General features: G+C 37.7%; 3 protein-coding genes across 3 annotated transcripts; 1 reads left to right on the top strand and 2 right to left on the bottom strand.

Annotated features, from left to right (window-relative positions):
- Positions 1-46: 46 nt before the first annotated feature.
- LOC311300893 (adenosine receptor A1-like) lies at positions 47-2,841 on the bottom strand. Its single transcript, XM_084425551.1, has 2 exons — positions 2,451-2,841; positions 47-1,027 (listed from the first exon to the last, which is right to left on the bottom strand). The coding sequence occupies exons 1-2, from the start codon at positions 2,780-2,782 to the stop codon at positions 352-354; spliced, it is 1,008 nt and encodes a 335-aa protein (XP_084281677.1). The 5' UTR covers positions 2,783-2,841; the 3' UTR covers positions 47-351.
- Positions 2,842-7,678: 4,837 nt separating this feature from the next.
- On the bottom strand, positions 7,679-11,525 carry adora3a.1 (adenosine A3 receptor a.1). The gene is made up of 2 exons (XM_084426327.1): positions 11,132-11,525; positions 7,679-9,649 (listed from the first exon to the last, which is right to left on the bottom strand). The coding sequence occupies exons 1-2, from the start codon at positions 11,461-11,463 to the stop codon at positions 8,974-8,976; spliced, it is 1,008 nt and encodes a 335-aa protein (XP_084282453.1). The 5' UTR covers positions 11,464-11,525; the 3' UTR covers positions 7,679-8,973.
- Positions 11,526-14,198: 2,673 nt separating this feature from the next.
- On the top strand, positions 14,199-17,395 carry LOC311301693 (adenosine receptor A3-like). Its single transcript, XM_084426965.1, has 2 exons — positions 14,199-14,790; positions 16,145-17,395. Exons 1-2 carry the CDS (start codon positions 14,459-14,461, stop codon positions 16,824-16,826), a joined length of 1,014 nt encoding a protein of 337 aa, XP_084283091.1. The 5' UTR covers positions 14,199-14,458; the 3' UTR covers positions 16,827-17,395.
- Positions 17,396-17,673: the final 278 nt, after the last annotated feature.

The raw sequence follows: 17,673 nt of genomic DNA, 5'->3' as shown, positions 1-17,673 counted from the left end.
GAAAGGTACAAATCATTGAATTATGTGTTTATACTTAGTTTTATTTATTGCACACCTCATATAAGTGCTTCAAAATAAATAAATACAAATTCCATTTCTATTTTTTACAATACAGATTGTTTCAAAGCAGCTTTACAGTGATAACAGGAAAATAACACATGCTACAGTTACTCTCAGACTTTGACAGTGGTGTTTGGAGGAGCCCTACTGGCACAACAGTGTAACTGCAATCTGTCAATATTAATTTAGGCCAGAAAAGCTTGAAAGGTTTGAAAAAGGAATATTGCAATTACACTCTAAGAAAATCATATAAATCCCCCCTTCTTTTGGTACGTTCCACGGTACATGGAATTAAGGTTTATTAATGCCATTGACTCCCACCTCTGCGCTGATTTCCCCATGAACTCGTCCATCATGGCTGTCTAAGGTATTACTAGCAGGAGTGTTTATATCTGCCTGCTGCTCTCGACCAATCACCCTCCTCCAAATCTTCCTGTACTCCTGCTTAATCTTAGGGATTTTGAAGGCATACACTACAGGGTTAACCATCGAGTTGCCATGAGAAAGGAGAATGCCAAAGTATAAAGCAATGGATGGTACATGTATATTCTGGTTATAGAATGTGATGGCTTTTATCAAGTGTAACGGCAGCCAGCAAACAATAAAAAGAGCCAAAACCAAAACCAGAGATCTGGCCAGTTTGTGTTCCTTTTGGTTATATCCACCAGTTTCAGCCGCCACACCTGTTCTCCCCCTCGACAGTCTCCTCATTTTAAAAAAGATATAGCCATACAAAGTAATCATGAATGCCAGCGGGGGAAGAAAACAACACTCATAGATGAAGTGGACCAGGTATGAAGCAGGAATGACATCAATGAATTGACAGTCTATGGAGGTGGAATTGTAACGTGCCAGTGTGTCATGGTTGTACCATCCAAACATCGGTAAGAAGCCCAGTACGGACGCCAGTATCCAGCACACAGCGGCGGTGATCCAGGAGCGCTTCTTAGTGACGGTAGAATTGTACCTGCCAGAGAGAAATATTTCTTACAATTAAAGATCTTTTAAAGGTGCAGTAAGCAGTTTCTGAGAAACACTGTTGATATCTGAAATCAACCCAGACAAACACGCCCCTCCCTTCATTGCTCCGCCCCCAAAATGCATGAACATGTAATGCAAGAGTGGATGTCTCTTTATCATAGCTGAAGCAAAGCAAAATAATGCTTCGCGAAAAATATAGAGAAGATGATGAATGAACAAAATTAACATACAGTACACAAGAGTAAATACAAGCAAGAGTTGGTTGTCAGTCACCAGCAGCTCCACACAAACAATGACACTCAAACTGTCCTGTTACTACAGCTAACATTACAACAACAGCATCTCTTGGTTCTGTGAAATAGCAAAACCAATGTTACTCAACGTATGAAGCAGGAACAACACAACCTCTGCGTCTGTTTTCAGGCCTTCCTGCTTAGGTCTCTCCAGCGCTTGAAAGCTTTTCTAATTTTAGGGGCTTTCACATTAACTATTACAAACTAATGGCGGAAGTACCCAGTTTTTGGCGTGTTCGCACCGCAGGACCTATGAATGATTTTAGTTCTAGGAACTCCTTTTAGAGTAACTAAATCAGCTCCTACTTCAGAGTCGGGTCTAAACCAGCACTATAGGACCTACCAGTGACGTTAGTGTTCGCTGATTCACCAGCACCCGCCATTTAAATTAAAAAAGCTGTATACACACACAGATTATAGCCTGTATATTTACTCCACAGACTAACTCTATGAACATGGAAACAGTGACACATTGACCTCTCAACCTGCTAAGGAGAAAATCCAATGCAACTTTGAGGGGACCAAGCGAAACATGATTATGTATTTCTGCTCAGCTAGCGAGATTGGACATCAACCACATGGCAAATGCTAATACCTTTTCATATACAGTTTACTTTATTTGTATAACAGTTCTATCTAATAAAGTATTAGACAGGATTGTTAAACAGATCGTAAACTAATGAAGACGGAGAATGGGAGCGCTGTGTGATCAGGCAAAATAAAAGTCACAACAACAAGCGCGGATTACATCACTTCAGAGTTACTATTAACGGTGCGGATGCAACCTCAGGGAATCACCCTGTTGGCTAGTTCCTATTGACGCAGGTCTTAAAGCTCTTTGATCATAACCCTTCTTTATCCATTGATATTCCTCTGAGATTTTCTCTTTTTGTAATGTCTCTCAGCCATCTCTCTTTCTACAGTCTTTCTTCAACTCTCCCTCTTGCTCTCTCTCCTCACCTATCCTGAGTGGACACGTCCTCTACTGCTGATTGGCTACAACTAAGCATACCTGAATTGCATTATATTAATTTAAAGATAAAACAAAAGCTGCAGTGTTTTCAACAAGCTTGACGTTCATTAAAGCCATTCAAAATCACCTGTAGGCCGACTCACCTGAGTGGGATACAAACCCGCAGGCAACGATCCACAGCAATGGCCAGAAGGGTGAGCACTGATGCTTGTAGCGGGACGATCAGGACACAGCTGATGAACAGACAGGCATGGAAAGGGATCTTCACGTGGACGTCCACAACCACAGCCAGAGGAATGGCCACGGCCCCGACCAGGAAATCTGCCATCGCCAGCGACACGATCAAGCAGAAAGTGGCGTGGTTCAGGGCTCCGCTCCTCCACACGGCCCAGATCACCAGCACATTGCCCAGACAGCATCCCACAGCGATGAGCACTTCAAGAGAGATGTAAATTATCCCTCCACCTAATACCATTGTGTTTAGAGAACTGGAAACAGGAACGTGAGAGTATTAGAAAGAGCTGCTGATTTATGTAAAGAGGAAATAGAGAGGCTGTATTTACTCTCTTCCGGGAAAATACTAATTTTGTGGTTTGATATGTTCAATCATGACCTGTTATTTGTTAGTCAAGTTTTAGTTAACAAAATAATCAAATAAATTCTTGTCTACTTATTTGTCACTGAAAATAAAGACAAATTTTGTCTTTTTTTGTCTTGTCTTTTTCTGTTAACAATTTATGTAAAGAGGAAATATAGAGGCTATATTTATATATTTAGAGCTATAAAAAAACGTTCACACCTACATATCTCTTCCGGAAAAAGACTAATTTTGTGGTTTTAGATGTTCAACCTATTTTTTTAGTCAATAAAATCCCCCCCAAAAAAACCCATGCATTGCATGTTGATATAGTGTCTTAATCATGAAAAAAAGGTTGTTGATTTTTAATCATTGATTTTCATCATTTCATCAAAGAAATTAAAACTAGTTTTAGAGACTGCTACAGAAAGATTTGTACCTTCATAACGAAGCTTTACAATCATAGTGTACTGTACACACATGTCAATCAAACAACTTCATATTCTCTATAACTAACAGCTGGTGGCGCTATAGGGTCAGACTGGGCATATTTCACCCAAAAAATGAAACTTCATTTACTAACCTCATGTGGCTCCAAACCTTTGACTTTCTTCTTCTGTGAAACACGGCAGATTTTTAAATACGAGTCTCAGCGGGGTTTTTTGTACAATGAAAGTTAATGGAGCCTCGTATTATTTTGAACCCATTTTCATTAAATGAGTATCTATCAAAATATCTTCTTTATGCTATACTATTACTTGCGGTTACTATAAACCTTTGGGAACTCTATAATTACAATTCATTAGATTTAGTTGTAATCCATGCATACATTTATCCCATGCATGTGCTGAAGTTGAGTAGCAAATATGGCCAAGACAAAAAAGCTCTTACAAAAGCCCAGAGAAGAAGGCTATGGCTACAAGAACATCTACAGGACACTAAAAGTTCCTAGAGACACAGCTGGCTGCATTGTTTATACGTTTAAAATGTATGGTACCATATAAAACCTTCCAGGGAACTTTTTTGGACTCTTTATATTATAACATCAAGGCATAATATACTTCAGAATACAATCAGTGTTACATAAGAGAACAGAAAGAAAAAATAAGAAATAAGGAGAGATATGGGGCATAACTACATAGATTATTATCCAAAAATGTTTAATGAGGAGCAGTAAAATTTTCTTTAAATAATTTTTTTGAACTCGGTAACATTATGTTCTCAGAATCACTCAATTGTGTAATAATAAACTTTATATGGTTTACTGATGGCTAAGTTAAAGTGTTTTCATACAATTTTTTTTCACAACACCAGAATGTCTTGCAGGTCAGAGGGGTTCGATCATTTTAAATACAAGTGTATGAAATTCAATTTGGCCATTTATAATTATCACAGTGGTTACAGCCCTACTGTTCCCGTCTGGATGAAAAGGTTTGAGTGGTTTTGTGGGCGGTTTGCAGTGTGCATTATAAGTGGGAACTGTTTCTTAGAAACCAAGAAGTCTGAGATCGAATGAAAATTGCTTAATCCTATTTTTGGTTCCCAGAAAATTGCAAAAGTCACATTTCATTTGCATAGTCATAAAAACATGAATCAAAACTAAACAATGGAAACCTTTTTATGATAGACTTATTCTCAGACTTCTTCAAGAGCAGATATCCCAGTGCCAACACTTTTTTCTTTCTTTTTCAAATCGTTATCAAATGATAAAAAATGTATTTATTTTTTTAATCCTGCTTTACTAGAGTAAATAGAGTAAAAAACAGTAATATTGTGAAATCACAACCTGTTTTTTATTGTAATGTAACTTCAAAATGTAATTTATTCCTGTGATCAAATCTGTATTTTCAGCATCATTACTCCAGTCTTCAGTGTCACATGATCCTTCAGAAATCATTCTGATATGATGATTTGCTGCTCAAGAAACATTTCTGATTATTATCAATGCTGAAAACAGTTGTGCTGCTTCATATTTTTGTGGAAACCGCGATACATTTTTATTCAGGATTCTTTAATGAATAGAAAGTTCAAAAGAACAGCATTTATTTGAAATAGAAATATTTTGTAACATCATAAATGTCTTTATAGTCACTTTTGCTGAATAAAAGTATTAACTTCCTTCAAAAAAAATACACAACACATTGTATACTTGCAGCATACAAGCCACTTCGAAGTACTGGTCAAGCAAAAAATCTTGAGTATGTGTGCGTGTGTATATTTGGTTATGCATGGCTGTTTGAGAGAGTGAAGACAACTTCCTATTTTAACCACGACCATTTCAAAGTTCCTGTAGAGATCTTGCGCCTTCAGTCTCCACCATGGCTGATGGTGAGAAGGTGATCTATACCTCTGTGGAGGTGCTCATCGCTGTGGGATGCTGTCTGGGGAACATGCTGGTGATCTGGGCCGTGTGGTCGTGTCGATCCCTGAGTCAGACCACGTTCTGCTTCATTGTGTCGCTTAAATATATGATATATACACTACCGGTCAAAAGTTTGGATTAAGCTTATTTATATTTTACTCTTCTGCTTAAAGGCTGCATTTATTTGATAAAAAATACTGTAAAAATATTACATATTGTGATAATTGTTTTCTGTTTGAATATATTTTAAACTGTGATTTATTCATGTGATCAAAGCTGAATTTTCAGCATCATTACTCCAGTCTTCAGTGTCACATGATCCTTCAGAAATCATTCTAATATGATTTGCTGCTCAAGATTATTTTATTTTATTTTTTTATTACCTTACAGTATCATTTAAGTACCATGATGACTCATGAATATGGTAATCAAACAGACCACAACAGTATATTTACAGTTCCAACTACTCAATATGAAGAATATGAGTGATTTCATTCACCTTTCTTGCAATAAGCATGAGCAGTTTCGTCTTTACACGTTCTTGACTTCTAACTGAACACTCGTTTAAGATGGCAGGAAGGCGGCCATTTTGTTTGGACCTTTTCCCTCCCTTTCATGCTTTGCTAGCAGACAACTTGTAGCACTTTTTAAAGGCAGACAGCTGGGAAAGCTGCGTTCAAATTCAGAGATTTACTTCAGGCAATTAAACGGCATGCCACACCACAGGCGTGTGAAGGTTGCAAAGAAAATGGGAGGTATTTCGTCGTGCGACTCACCTCTGAGTTCTGCCTGTATATAATATGCATATATTGTCATACATATTGTGGATTATTTTGCTAATCCTTGAAAGGCAAAGCAGAAAGAGACAAAGAAGGAAATGCTTAAAATTTCCCCTTGCATACGAAGGACATTGTAAACTACAACAAATGTGGCATTTTCGATAAATGGAAATGCAAAGGTGGAGTCCAGTGTTTTACTTTACAATGTATGATTTTGACTATTTATATTTTAATAAATAATTACATTTTTGTAAAGTAAAAAGGCATTATAAATACATTTATAATCAACATTCATTTTGTATTGCACTACTGATATTTAATTTTATTTGTCAACAAATTAAAATTACTATGTTATTACTATAGTAATTACTATGTTATTACTATGTTATACATCTTATGTTTATTTTATATTGTAAAATTTTTATACTGCAAACACTTTGGCAATAATAATGTCGTTTTTGTTACACTAAAAATGTAAAAAAAAAAAAAAATGATGGGTGATACTTTTAGTGTCTTCCGAATCAAACGTATTATTCTAAAAAGAACAATATGAATATTGCATAAACAATCTCATTATTTTGTATGACTCATATTAAATAAATAAATAATGTCTTTCCCCCTCTTTCTTTCGTCCCCGTGCAGAACCGGTGAAGAAACTAAAGCCACGGCATGTTTGTTTGCTGTCCCTGAAGCTGAGGTAGTAGATTGAATAGTTGTGGAGTATAAAACCTCCCTTTGAGATAACTATACAATCTACTGTCTTTCTTACGGAGGCAGATTAACCAGCTGTCGACTGAAGAAACTGTGTGAAACGCACTGGAGGTGAAACTGCAGATCTGTGTGTATCTACAAGCTGAGGTAGTAGGTTGTATAGTTTGTGGGAAGGATCACATCCTATTTGGATGATAACTATACAGTCTATTGCCTTCCTTGAGAGACGCAATGAGCGAGAGTAAAGACAGATCGTTCTGAACACCAAGAGAAAGAGTTACTGGAGTGTCTTTGACCAGTCTGGATCGAATGGAAAACTTTATTTAAAGGGATGGTTCACCTAAAAATGAAAGTTTTGTCATCATTTACTCACTCTTTTGAGTTTCTTTCTTCTGCTGAACACAAAAGAAGATATTTTGAAGAATGTTGGTAACCAGTTTCTGGTCCCCAGTGACATTTTTTTCATACTATGGAAGTCGACTGTTTGGTTACCGTCATTCTTCAAAATATACTTTTGTGTTCGGCAGAAGAAAAGGGTGAGCAAATGATGACAGAATTTTCATTTTTGGGTGAACGATCTCTTTAAAACTGCCACATAAAAACTAATATAAAGTATTAATTATAAAGATGAATTACTTTATTAGTTTTGGTACTCTGCACTGGTTTGTTATTCCATTTTATTTTGCACTACTGATATTTCACTTTATCTTTTAATATTACTTATTTTTATTCAGTTTATTTTACATTGCACAATTTCTCACAGCTATTCTGCAAACTTGCTGGCAATAAAAAGTACAGTTTTTGTCATCCTAATAAAGCATACTAAAATTGAAAGAATTTTTATGGGTGATACTTTTAGTGTCTCTTTTGAATAAAGCGTATTATTCTAAAAAGAAAAATATTAATACAGTATAAACATAATGAAAGGCACAAATCATTGAATTATGAGTTTATACTTATTTATTGCACACCTCATATAAGTGCTTCAAAATAAATAAATACAAATTCCATTTCTATTTTTTACAATACAGATTGTTTCAAAGCAGCTTTACAGTGATAACAGGAAAATAACATATCCTACAGTTACTCTCAGACTTTGACAGTGGTGTTTGGAGGTGCCCAAACACACACTAATGGAGTATAACGCATTATACTCCTTCACGTCTATTGCGATCTCAAAATTCCGGCCAGTTGATAATACCTAGAATATCTAAATCGACTGCTGGCGGTAGATCCTTTTCCTATTTAGCACCAAAACTTTGGAACAGCCTTCCTACCATTGTCCGGGAAGCAGACACACTCTGTCAGTTCAAATCTAGATTAAAGACACATCTCTTTGACATAGCGTTCACATAATACATTATAGACTTCTATAATTCAATATTAGGCTGCATAGATTAGGTCAGCTGGAACCGGGAACACTTCCCATAAATCCTGATGTACTTGTTACATCATGAGAAGAATGGCATCTACGCTAATTTTAGTGTCTGTGTTTATCCCGAGGTTTTCCCGCAGCCTGCCGGATCCAGGCCGTTTCCAGATCTGATGAAGGACCTTCGCCTGGACCCGATGTCAACGCAGTGCTGAAGTGCCAACTAGTCTCTCCCTATGGAGGATCCCTTTCCCACTCTACAGATAACGCGTCGTCGGGAAAACTCAATTTGCGTATCTACCCCGAATTGATAAAATAAAATTCTGAATCAAAACTATAAGGAAACACCAGTAATTTGTTTAGGCTTGGTTTGCAGGGAATTCCAAACCTGCACACATATATTCAAACGCACATAACTATAGAACCCGTTCTTAATGCGCATCTGAACGCCATCAGCGTTTCTCACAGGTTCGCGTTTAAAGTCTGTGTAGAGAGAATGGTGTCGTCTTGGCGGCCCTAATTTAAAAACAAATGATCGTTGCGACGGAAGCGAATCAATCAAAACTAACTTTAGCTGGAAAATAACTTTATTAAAGAACCGCTATAAAGCCAAAACAATCTTACGTTAAATTATACATTTATCTCTGTAAAGCTGCTTTGAGACAATCTACATTGTTAAAAGCGCTATATAAAAGAAAATGACTTGACTTGACTTGCCCTACTGGCACAACAGTGTAACTGCAATCTGTCAATATTAATTTAGGCCAGAAAAGCTTGAAAGGTTTGAAAAAGCAATATTGCAATTACACTCTAAGAAAATCATATAAATCCCCCCTTCTTTTGGTACGTTCCACGGTACATGGAATTAAGGTTTATTAATGCCATTGACTCCCACCTCTGCGCTGATTTCCCCATGAACTCGTCCATCATGGCTGTCTAAGGTATTACTAGCAGGAGTGTTTATATCTGCCTGCTGCTCTCGACCAATCACCCTCCTCCAAATCTTCCTGTACTCCTGCTTAATCTTAGGGATTTTGAAGGCATACACTACAGGGTTAACCATCGAGTTGCCATGAGAAAGGAGAATGCCAAAGTATAAAGCAATGGATGGTACATGTATATTCTGGTTATAGAATGTGATGGCTTTTATCAAGTGTAACGGCAGCCAGCAAACAATAAAAAGAGCCAAAACCAAAACCAGAGATCTGGCCAGTTTGTGTTCCTTTTGGTTATATCCACCAGTTTCAGCCGCCACACCTGTTCTCCCCTTCGACAGTCTCCTCATTTTAAAAAAGATATAGCCATACAAAGTAATCATGACTGCCAGCGGGGGAAGAAAACAACACTCATAGATGAAGTGGACCAGGTATGAAGCAGGAATGACATCAATGAATTGACAGTCTATGGAGGTGGAATTGTAACGTGCCAGTGTGTCATGGTTGTACCATCCAAACATCGGTAAGAAGCCCAGTACGGACGCCAGTATCCAGCACACAGCGGCGGTGATCCAGGAGCGCTTCTTAGTGACGGTAGAATTGTACCTGCCAGAGAGAAATATTTCTTACAATTAAAGATCTTTTAAAGGTGCAGTAAGCAGTTTCTGAGAAACACTGTTGATATCTGAAATCAACCCAGACAAACACGCCCCTCCCTTCATTGCTCCGCCCCCAAAATGCATGAACATGTAATGCAAGAGTGGATGTCTCTTTATCATAGCTGAAGCAAAGCAAAATAATGCTTTGCGAAAAATATAGAGATGATGATGAATGAACAAAATTAACATACAGTACACAAGAGTAAATACAAGCAAGAGTTGGTTGTCGGTCGCCAGCAGCTCCACACAAACAATGACACTCAAACTGTCCTGTTACTACAGCTAACATTACAACAACAGCATCTCTTGGTTCTGTGAAATAGCAAAACCAATGTTACTCAACGTATGAAGCAGGAACAACACAACCTCTGCGTCTGTTTTCAGGCCTTCCTGCTTAGGTCTCTCCAGCGCTTGAAAGCTTTTCTAATTTTAGGGGCTTTCGCATTGGAGGAATCTTTTCATAGTTCCTAAAACTAATGGCGGAAGTACCCAGTTTTTGGCGTGTTCGCACCACAGGAACTATGAATGATTTTAGTTCTAGGAACTCCTTTTAGAGTAACTAAATCAGCTCCTACTTCAGAGTCGGGTCTAAACCAGCACTATAGGACCTACCAGTGACGTTAGTGTTTGCTGATTGGCCAAGCGCACGCGAAACACCAGCACCCGCCATTTAAATTAAAAAAGCAGTGTACACACACAGATTATAGCCTGTATATTTACTCCACAGACTAACTCTATGAACATGGAAACAGTGATACATTGACCTCTCAACCTGCTAAGGAGAAAATCCAATGCAACTTTGAGGGGACCAAGCGAAACATGATCATGTATTTCTGCTCAGCTAGCGAGATTGGACATCAACCACATGGCAAACGCTAATACTTTTTCATATACAGTTTACTTTATTTGTATAACAGTTCTATCTAATACAGTATTAGACAGGATTGTTAAACAGATCGTAAACTAATGAAGACGGAGAATGGGAGCGCTGTGTGATCAGGCAAAATAAAAGTCACAACAACAAGCGCGGATTACATCACTTCAGAGTTACTATTAACGGTGCGGATGCAGCCTCAGGGAATCACCCTGTTTACTAGTTCCTAGAACTAAGTTCCTAGTTCCTAAACCTATTGACGCAGGTCCTAAAGCTCTTTGATCATAACCCTTCTTTATCCATTGATATTCCTCTGAGATTTTCTCTTTTGTAATGTCTCTCAGCCATCTCTCTTTCTACAGTCTTTCTTCAAATCTCCCTCTTGCTCTCTCTCCTCACCTATCCTGAGTGGACACGTCCTCTACTGCTGATTGGCTACAACTAAGCATACCTGAATTGCATTATATTAATTTAAAGATAAAACAAAAGCTGCAGTGTTTTCAACAAGCTTGACGTTCATTAAAGCCATTCAAAATCACCTGTAGGCCGACTCACCTGAGTGGGATACAAACCCGCAGGCAACGATCCACAGCAATGGCCAGAAGGGTGAGCACTGATGCTTGTAGCGGGACGATCAGGACACAGCTGATGAACAGACAGGCATAGAAAGGGATCTTCACGTGGACGTCCACAACCACAGCCAGAGGAATGGCCACGGCCCCGACCAGGAAATCTGCCATCGCCAGCGACACGATCAAGCAGAAAGTGGCGTGGTTCAGGGCTCCGCTCCTCCACACGGCCCAGATCACCAGCACATTGCCCAGACAGCATCCCACAGCGATGAGCACTTCAAGAGAGATGTAAATTATCCCTCCACCTAATACCATTGTGTTTAGAGAACTGGAAACAGGAACGTGAGAGTATTAGAAAGAGCTGCTGATTTATGTAAAGAGGAAATAGAGAGGCTGTATTTACTCTCTTCCGGGAAAATACTAATTTTGTGGTTTGATATGTTCAATCATGACCTGTTATTTGTTAGTCAAGTTTTAGTTAACAAAATAAAATAAATTCTTGTCTACTTATTTGTCACTGAAAATAAAGACAAATTTTGTCCTTTTTTGTCTTGTCTTTTTCTGTTAACAATTTATGTAAAGAGGAAATATAGAGGCTATATTTATATATTTAGAGCTATAAAAAAACGTTCACACCTACATATCTCTTCCGGAAAAAGACTAATTTTGTGGTTTTAGATGTTCAACCTATTTTTTAGTCAATAAAATCCCCCCCAAAAAACCCATGCATTGCATGTTGATATAGTGTAGTCTTGTCTTAATCATGAAAAAAAGGTTGTTGATTTTTAATCATTGATTTTCATAATTTCATCAAAGAAATTAAAACTAGTTTTAGAGACTGCTACAGAAAGATTTGTACCTTCATAACGAAGCTTTACAATCATAGTGTACTGTACACACATGTCAATCAAACAACTTCATATTCTCTATAACTAACAGCTGGTGGCGCTATAGGGTCAGACTGGGCATATTTCACCCACAAAATGAAACTTCATTTACTAGTAACCTCATGTGGCTCCAAACCTTTGACTTTCTTCTTCTGTGAAACACGGCAGATTTTTAAATACGAGTCTCAGTGGGGTTTTTTTTGTACAATGAAAGTTAATGGAGCCTCATGTTATTTTGAACCCATTTTCATTAAATGATTATTTTCATCTATCAAAATATCTTCTTTATGCTGTACTATTACTTGGGGTTACTATAAACCTTTGGGAACTCTATAATTACAATTCATTAGATTTAGTTGTAATCCATGCATAAATTTATCACATGCATGTGCTGAAGTTGAGTAGCAAATATGGCCAAGACAAAAAAGCTCTTACAAAAGCCCAGAGAAGAAGGCTATGGCTACAAGAACATCTACAGGACACTAAAAGTTCCTAGAGACACAGCTGGCTGCATTGTTTATACGTTTAAAATGTATGGTACCATATAAAACCTTCTAGGGAACTTTTTTGGACCCGTGGATCAGAAATATGTCTGGCACAAAAAAGGCTTGACTTATGACCAGAAAAACACTGTCTTCACGGTCATGGACAATGATCCCAAGTACACATCCAAATCTGCCAAAGCTTTGTTCGGGGATCAGTCCTGGCCTGCTCAGTCTCCAGATTAAAATGTCCTTGGAAATCTTTGGTGAGGTTTGAAGAAAGCAGTGGCAGAACAGAAACCAAAGAATATCATTGAGCTGAGGCTTTTGCACACATGGAATGGCCTAAGACTCCAGTAGAGGGTGTCAGAAGCTTGTAAGCGAGAGTAAAGGATTTTTTTAAATGCTTTGTTAACAACAAATAACATGTACAGAATTATAACCAATATTATAACATCAAAACATAATATACTTCAGAATACAATCAGTGTTACATAAGAGAAGAGAAAGAAAAAACAAGAAATAAGGAGAGATATGGGGCATAACTACATAGATTATTATCCAAATATGCTTAACGAGGAGCAGTAAAACCATGAGAATAAAGGATTCTCTACAAAAATGTACTTTTGGGAGTTGAATAATTTAGTAATAGCCAGTAATAGTTTATAGCCAGTTAGTTTTTTTGAACTCAACATTATGTTCTCAGAATCACTCAATTGTGTAATAATAAACTTTCTATGGTTTACTAATGGCTTAGTTAAAGTGTTTTCATACAATTTTGTTAAAATAATAAAATATAATTGAATAAAAGTATTAATTTCCTTCCAAAAAAAAAAAAAAAAAAAAAAAAAAACACATTGGGCCCTATTTTAACAATCTGAAACGCAAGTGTCAAAGCGCAAAGCGCAAGTAACTTTGTGGGCGGGTCTCGGGCGCTGTTGCTATTTTCCCGGCGGGATAAATGACTCTTGCGCCTGGCGCAAAAGGGGTTGGTCTGAAGTAGCTTCATTATTCATAGGTGTGGTTTGGGCGTAACGTGAAATAAACCAATCAGAGCGACATCTCACATTCCCTTTAAGAGCAGGTGCGCTTGTTCTAAAGCGGATTCCTATTATAACGGCGGATTTGCCAGAGGCGCACGACAGGAGCGGTTCACAGCCGAGGAGACCGACGTTCTCGTCAGGGACGTTGGGGATGGAGAAACACACCCAAATTAACTTCGGTTAAACAGGCGTATGATAATTTGGGTAAATGTGTAAGCTAGATGTATGCTTTTATAATAAACTATCTATCTATCTATCTATCTATCTATCTATCTATCTATCTATCTATCTATCTATCTATCTATCTATCTATCTATCTATCTTTTGTAATAATGTATGATTTGCAAAAATGATAACTGCTTCGTCTGTGTGTAGATGAGAGAATCAAAGTGTAGCCTACATGCACGTTGTGCACACGCTACATTGATTAAGGCCAAGCATGCGCCCTTAAAATAGCATATGAATAACATGCGCAAACGTGCCACTGACTTTAAACTGTTTTTTTTTTCGGTTAGTGGCGCAATTGTTTTCTAAACCTGTAAAATAGCATGAGGGAACGTTTGCGCTGAACCGCCCCGGGGAGCGCAAGTGTATTTCTTAGTTAACCGACGTGCATCTGTGGAGGGAAAAGTCCGCTTTGCGCGGGTGCAAAATAGGAATGATACATGCGTCAGTGTACAAAGTCAATTGCGCTGGGTGCAAGATAGGGCCCATTGTATACTTGCAGCATACAAGCCACTTCAAAGTACTGACCAAGCAAAAAATCTTGAGTATGTGTGCATGTGTGTGTGTGTGCATATTTGGTTATGCATGGCTGTTTGAGAGTGAAGACAACTTCCTATTTTAACCACGACCATTTCAAAGTTCCTGTAGAGATCTTGTGCCTTCAGTCTCCACCATGGCTGATGGTGAGAAGGTGATCTATACCTCTGTGGAGGTGCTCATCGCTGTGGGATGCTGTCTGGGGAACATGCTGGTGATCTGGGCCGTGTGGTCGTGTCGATCCCTGAGTCAGACCACGTTCTGCTTCATTGTGTCGCTGGCGCTGGCTGATTTTCTGGTGGGGATGATTGCTGTGCCTTTCGCAGTGATAGTTGATGGACGGCTGAAGACTAGTTTCCACTGCTGCCTCTTCATCAGCTGTGTGGTCATTGTGTTGACCCAGGCCTCCGTTCACTCCTTGTTGGCCATCGCTGTGGACCGATACCTGCGGGTTTATAAGCCTCTCAGGTTTGAACTTTTAACAGTCGTGTTGCTTCATATTGAGAGCCAAACTGATCAAGCTTACTGATAAGGAGGAACTCAAACTTGAGCGTTTCTCAGAGATGATGCACACTCATTTTTATCATATTGAATAACATGCAACCTTGCAGCATACAAGTCACTTCAAAGTACTGACCAAGCAAAAAATCTTGAGTATGTGTGTGTGTGTGTATATTTGGTTATGCATGGCTGTTTGAGAGAGTGAAGACAACTTCCTATTTTAACCACGAAAAACCTGAAAAAAGAACTTCTTTAGATGCGAAATGGACTGCATTTGCATGTGTGTGTGTTAATGTATGTTAAGAATTTATTTATTATATAATCTGCAATGAAAATAGCTCGCTCTGCCTCTAAAAACACGACGTTCTGTTTTGCCTGACATCATCATTTTGGCATTGACCAACACAGAAAAAACTACTGTAGCAAACATAGAGCTGGCAAAGATATTCCTCAATTAAAGATTTAGTTCACCCAAAAATTACAATTCTGTCATCATTTATTCACCCTCATGTCGTTCCAAACCCATAAGACTATCGTTCATCTTCGGAACACAGATGAAGATCTTTTTGATAGAGATAGAGATTTCTGTCCCTCCATTGACAGCTACGCAACTACCACAACGCTTCAAAAAGCTCATAAAGAGATTATAAAACTAATCCATATGAATTGAGCGGTTTAGTCCAAATTTTCTGAAGAGACTCAATCACTTTATATGATGAACAGTTTGATGATGCTGAAAATGCAGCCTTGCCATCAGAGGAATAATAATAAAAAAAAAAAGATATTCAAATAGAAAACAGTTACATTAAATTGTAATAATATTTTTTTATATAACTGTTTTTTACTGTATTTTGATAAAATAAATGCAGCCTAGGTGAGCAGAAGAGACTTTCAAAAACAAAAATCGGTAACACAACAATAAGGTCTCATTTGTTAACATTAGTTAATGAATATATTTGTTACAGTGTTTATTAATCTTTGTTAATGGTAGTTAATAAAAATACAGTCATTCATTGTTTGTTCATGTTAGTTCACAGTGCATTAACTAACGTTAAAAAATACAACTTATTCAAACAATGAATTTGTAAATGTTGAAATTAACATTAACCAAGATTAATAAATGCTTTAAAAGTTTTGTTCATTCTTAGTTCATGTTAACTAAAGTTGTTAACTAACATTAACTGATGAAACCTACTGTAAAGTATTACCAAAACAACTTACCAAACCCAAACTTTTGAAAGGCAATGTGTATATATATGTACAAACATACATACACAGTACCGTTGAAGATATATAAAGATAATTTCTCATTGATTTTCAGGTACAGAGGATCAGTCAAAAAGCAGCATTTGTGGGCCGCGGTCACTGTATGTTGGCTCTCTGCTTCTATACTAGGCTTCATGCCCATGTTCGGATGGCACAACGACGACCCCACAACAAGAGAAAACTCTACTATTACATGTCATTTCATCACGGTTATATCTATGTCATACATGGTCAACTTCAACTTCCTCGCTTGCATCCTACCACCCATCATCATCATGATGGCCCTGTACTTGTTACTCTTCAATATGATATCCAAACAGCTGAGAAAGGAGGTCGGGCGCCCTGTGGAGTCCAGGTCGTTTTACCGTAAGGAGCGGAGACTGGCCAATTCTCTGGCTTTGGTGCTGGTTCTGTTTGCCGTTTGTTGGCTCCCGCTGCACATAATGAACACGCTTGATCATTACAAAATTGTCAAAGTGCCCACTGTCGCCTTTCACATCTGCATCCTCCTCTCTCACGCCAACTCCGCAGTTAACCCCATAGTGTACGCTTTTAAGGTCCCTAAGATTAAGAAGGCATATAAAAGCATCTTGACGAAGCTGACAAACACAGAGCAGGAGGAAGATCAGAGCAGTCAGACTTCGGAAAATAATGCCAGCAGCAACTCAAACAGCATCGTCAGGTGTACCATGAAAATAAACCCACAGGTGGTTTTAGCCACCAATCAGAACGGTTAGCATGAGTCTGTTCTCACGCACAAGAAGTAGAGAGACCAGGGCTAGAATTACACAGACAAAAGTTAAATTATAAAAATGGACTGCCGCTTTTGCATAGCTTGTGCTTGCTTTTTAAAAATTATTTTAAACTTTCCTTTCTGGCAGCTCCAGTAAGATGTATCTTGAACTCTGTCTTGGAAACTGTTGTATAGGCCTTAATTAAACCATTTAATAATCAATTAAAAAGGAATTTATAATTGTATGATATTACGCTGTACCCACATTGGACCAGTGGTTTGGAAAATAGATGGATGGAAAATGGATGGAAACTGAATTTCAGGAGGTAGAACAGGTATATTATTACAATCAAAATCACAGTTTACACTTGTTAAAACTGCAATGGGTGTAAGAGAGTACACATCACTTAAATTAAATTATGAGTCATTGGTTCTTAAGAATGCACAGACAATAGTGAGTGATTTAAGCCATGTTTTATTTCCAATGTATCAACTTCTGCCATCAGGGAAGCATTAAAGAGTCCCACTTTGTTAGAGCAACCGTTACAAAAAATCATTTATTCCTGTATCTATTAATAATTTAAATAGTAAGATGCAGTCATTGTTATCAATTCTTTTTAAAGTTCTAATTATTATTATTTTTTTTATCCCCTTTAAAAAAAGTTAAAGAAAAATCAAATAAATTCTTGTCTACTTATTTGTCACTGAAAATAAAGACAAATTTTGTCCTTTTTTGTCTTGACTTTTTCTGTTAACAATTTATGTCAAGAGGAAATATAGAGGCTATATTTATATTTAGAGCTATTAAAAAAAACTCTTCCGGAAAAAGACTGTCTATTAAAGACTATTTT

The sequence above is a fragment of the Rutilus rutilus genome, assembly GCF_951802725.1.
Source record: "Rutilus rutilus genome assembly, chromosome: 12".
In the NCBI taxonomy this organism is placed as follows: Eukaryota; Metazoa; Chordata; class Actinopteri; order Cypriniformes; family Leuciscidae; genus Rutilus; species Rutilus rutilus.
The sequence above is the reverse complement of the archived record's forward strand: the minus strand, read 5'-3'. Positions and strand labels throughout refer to the sequence as shown.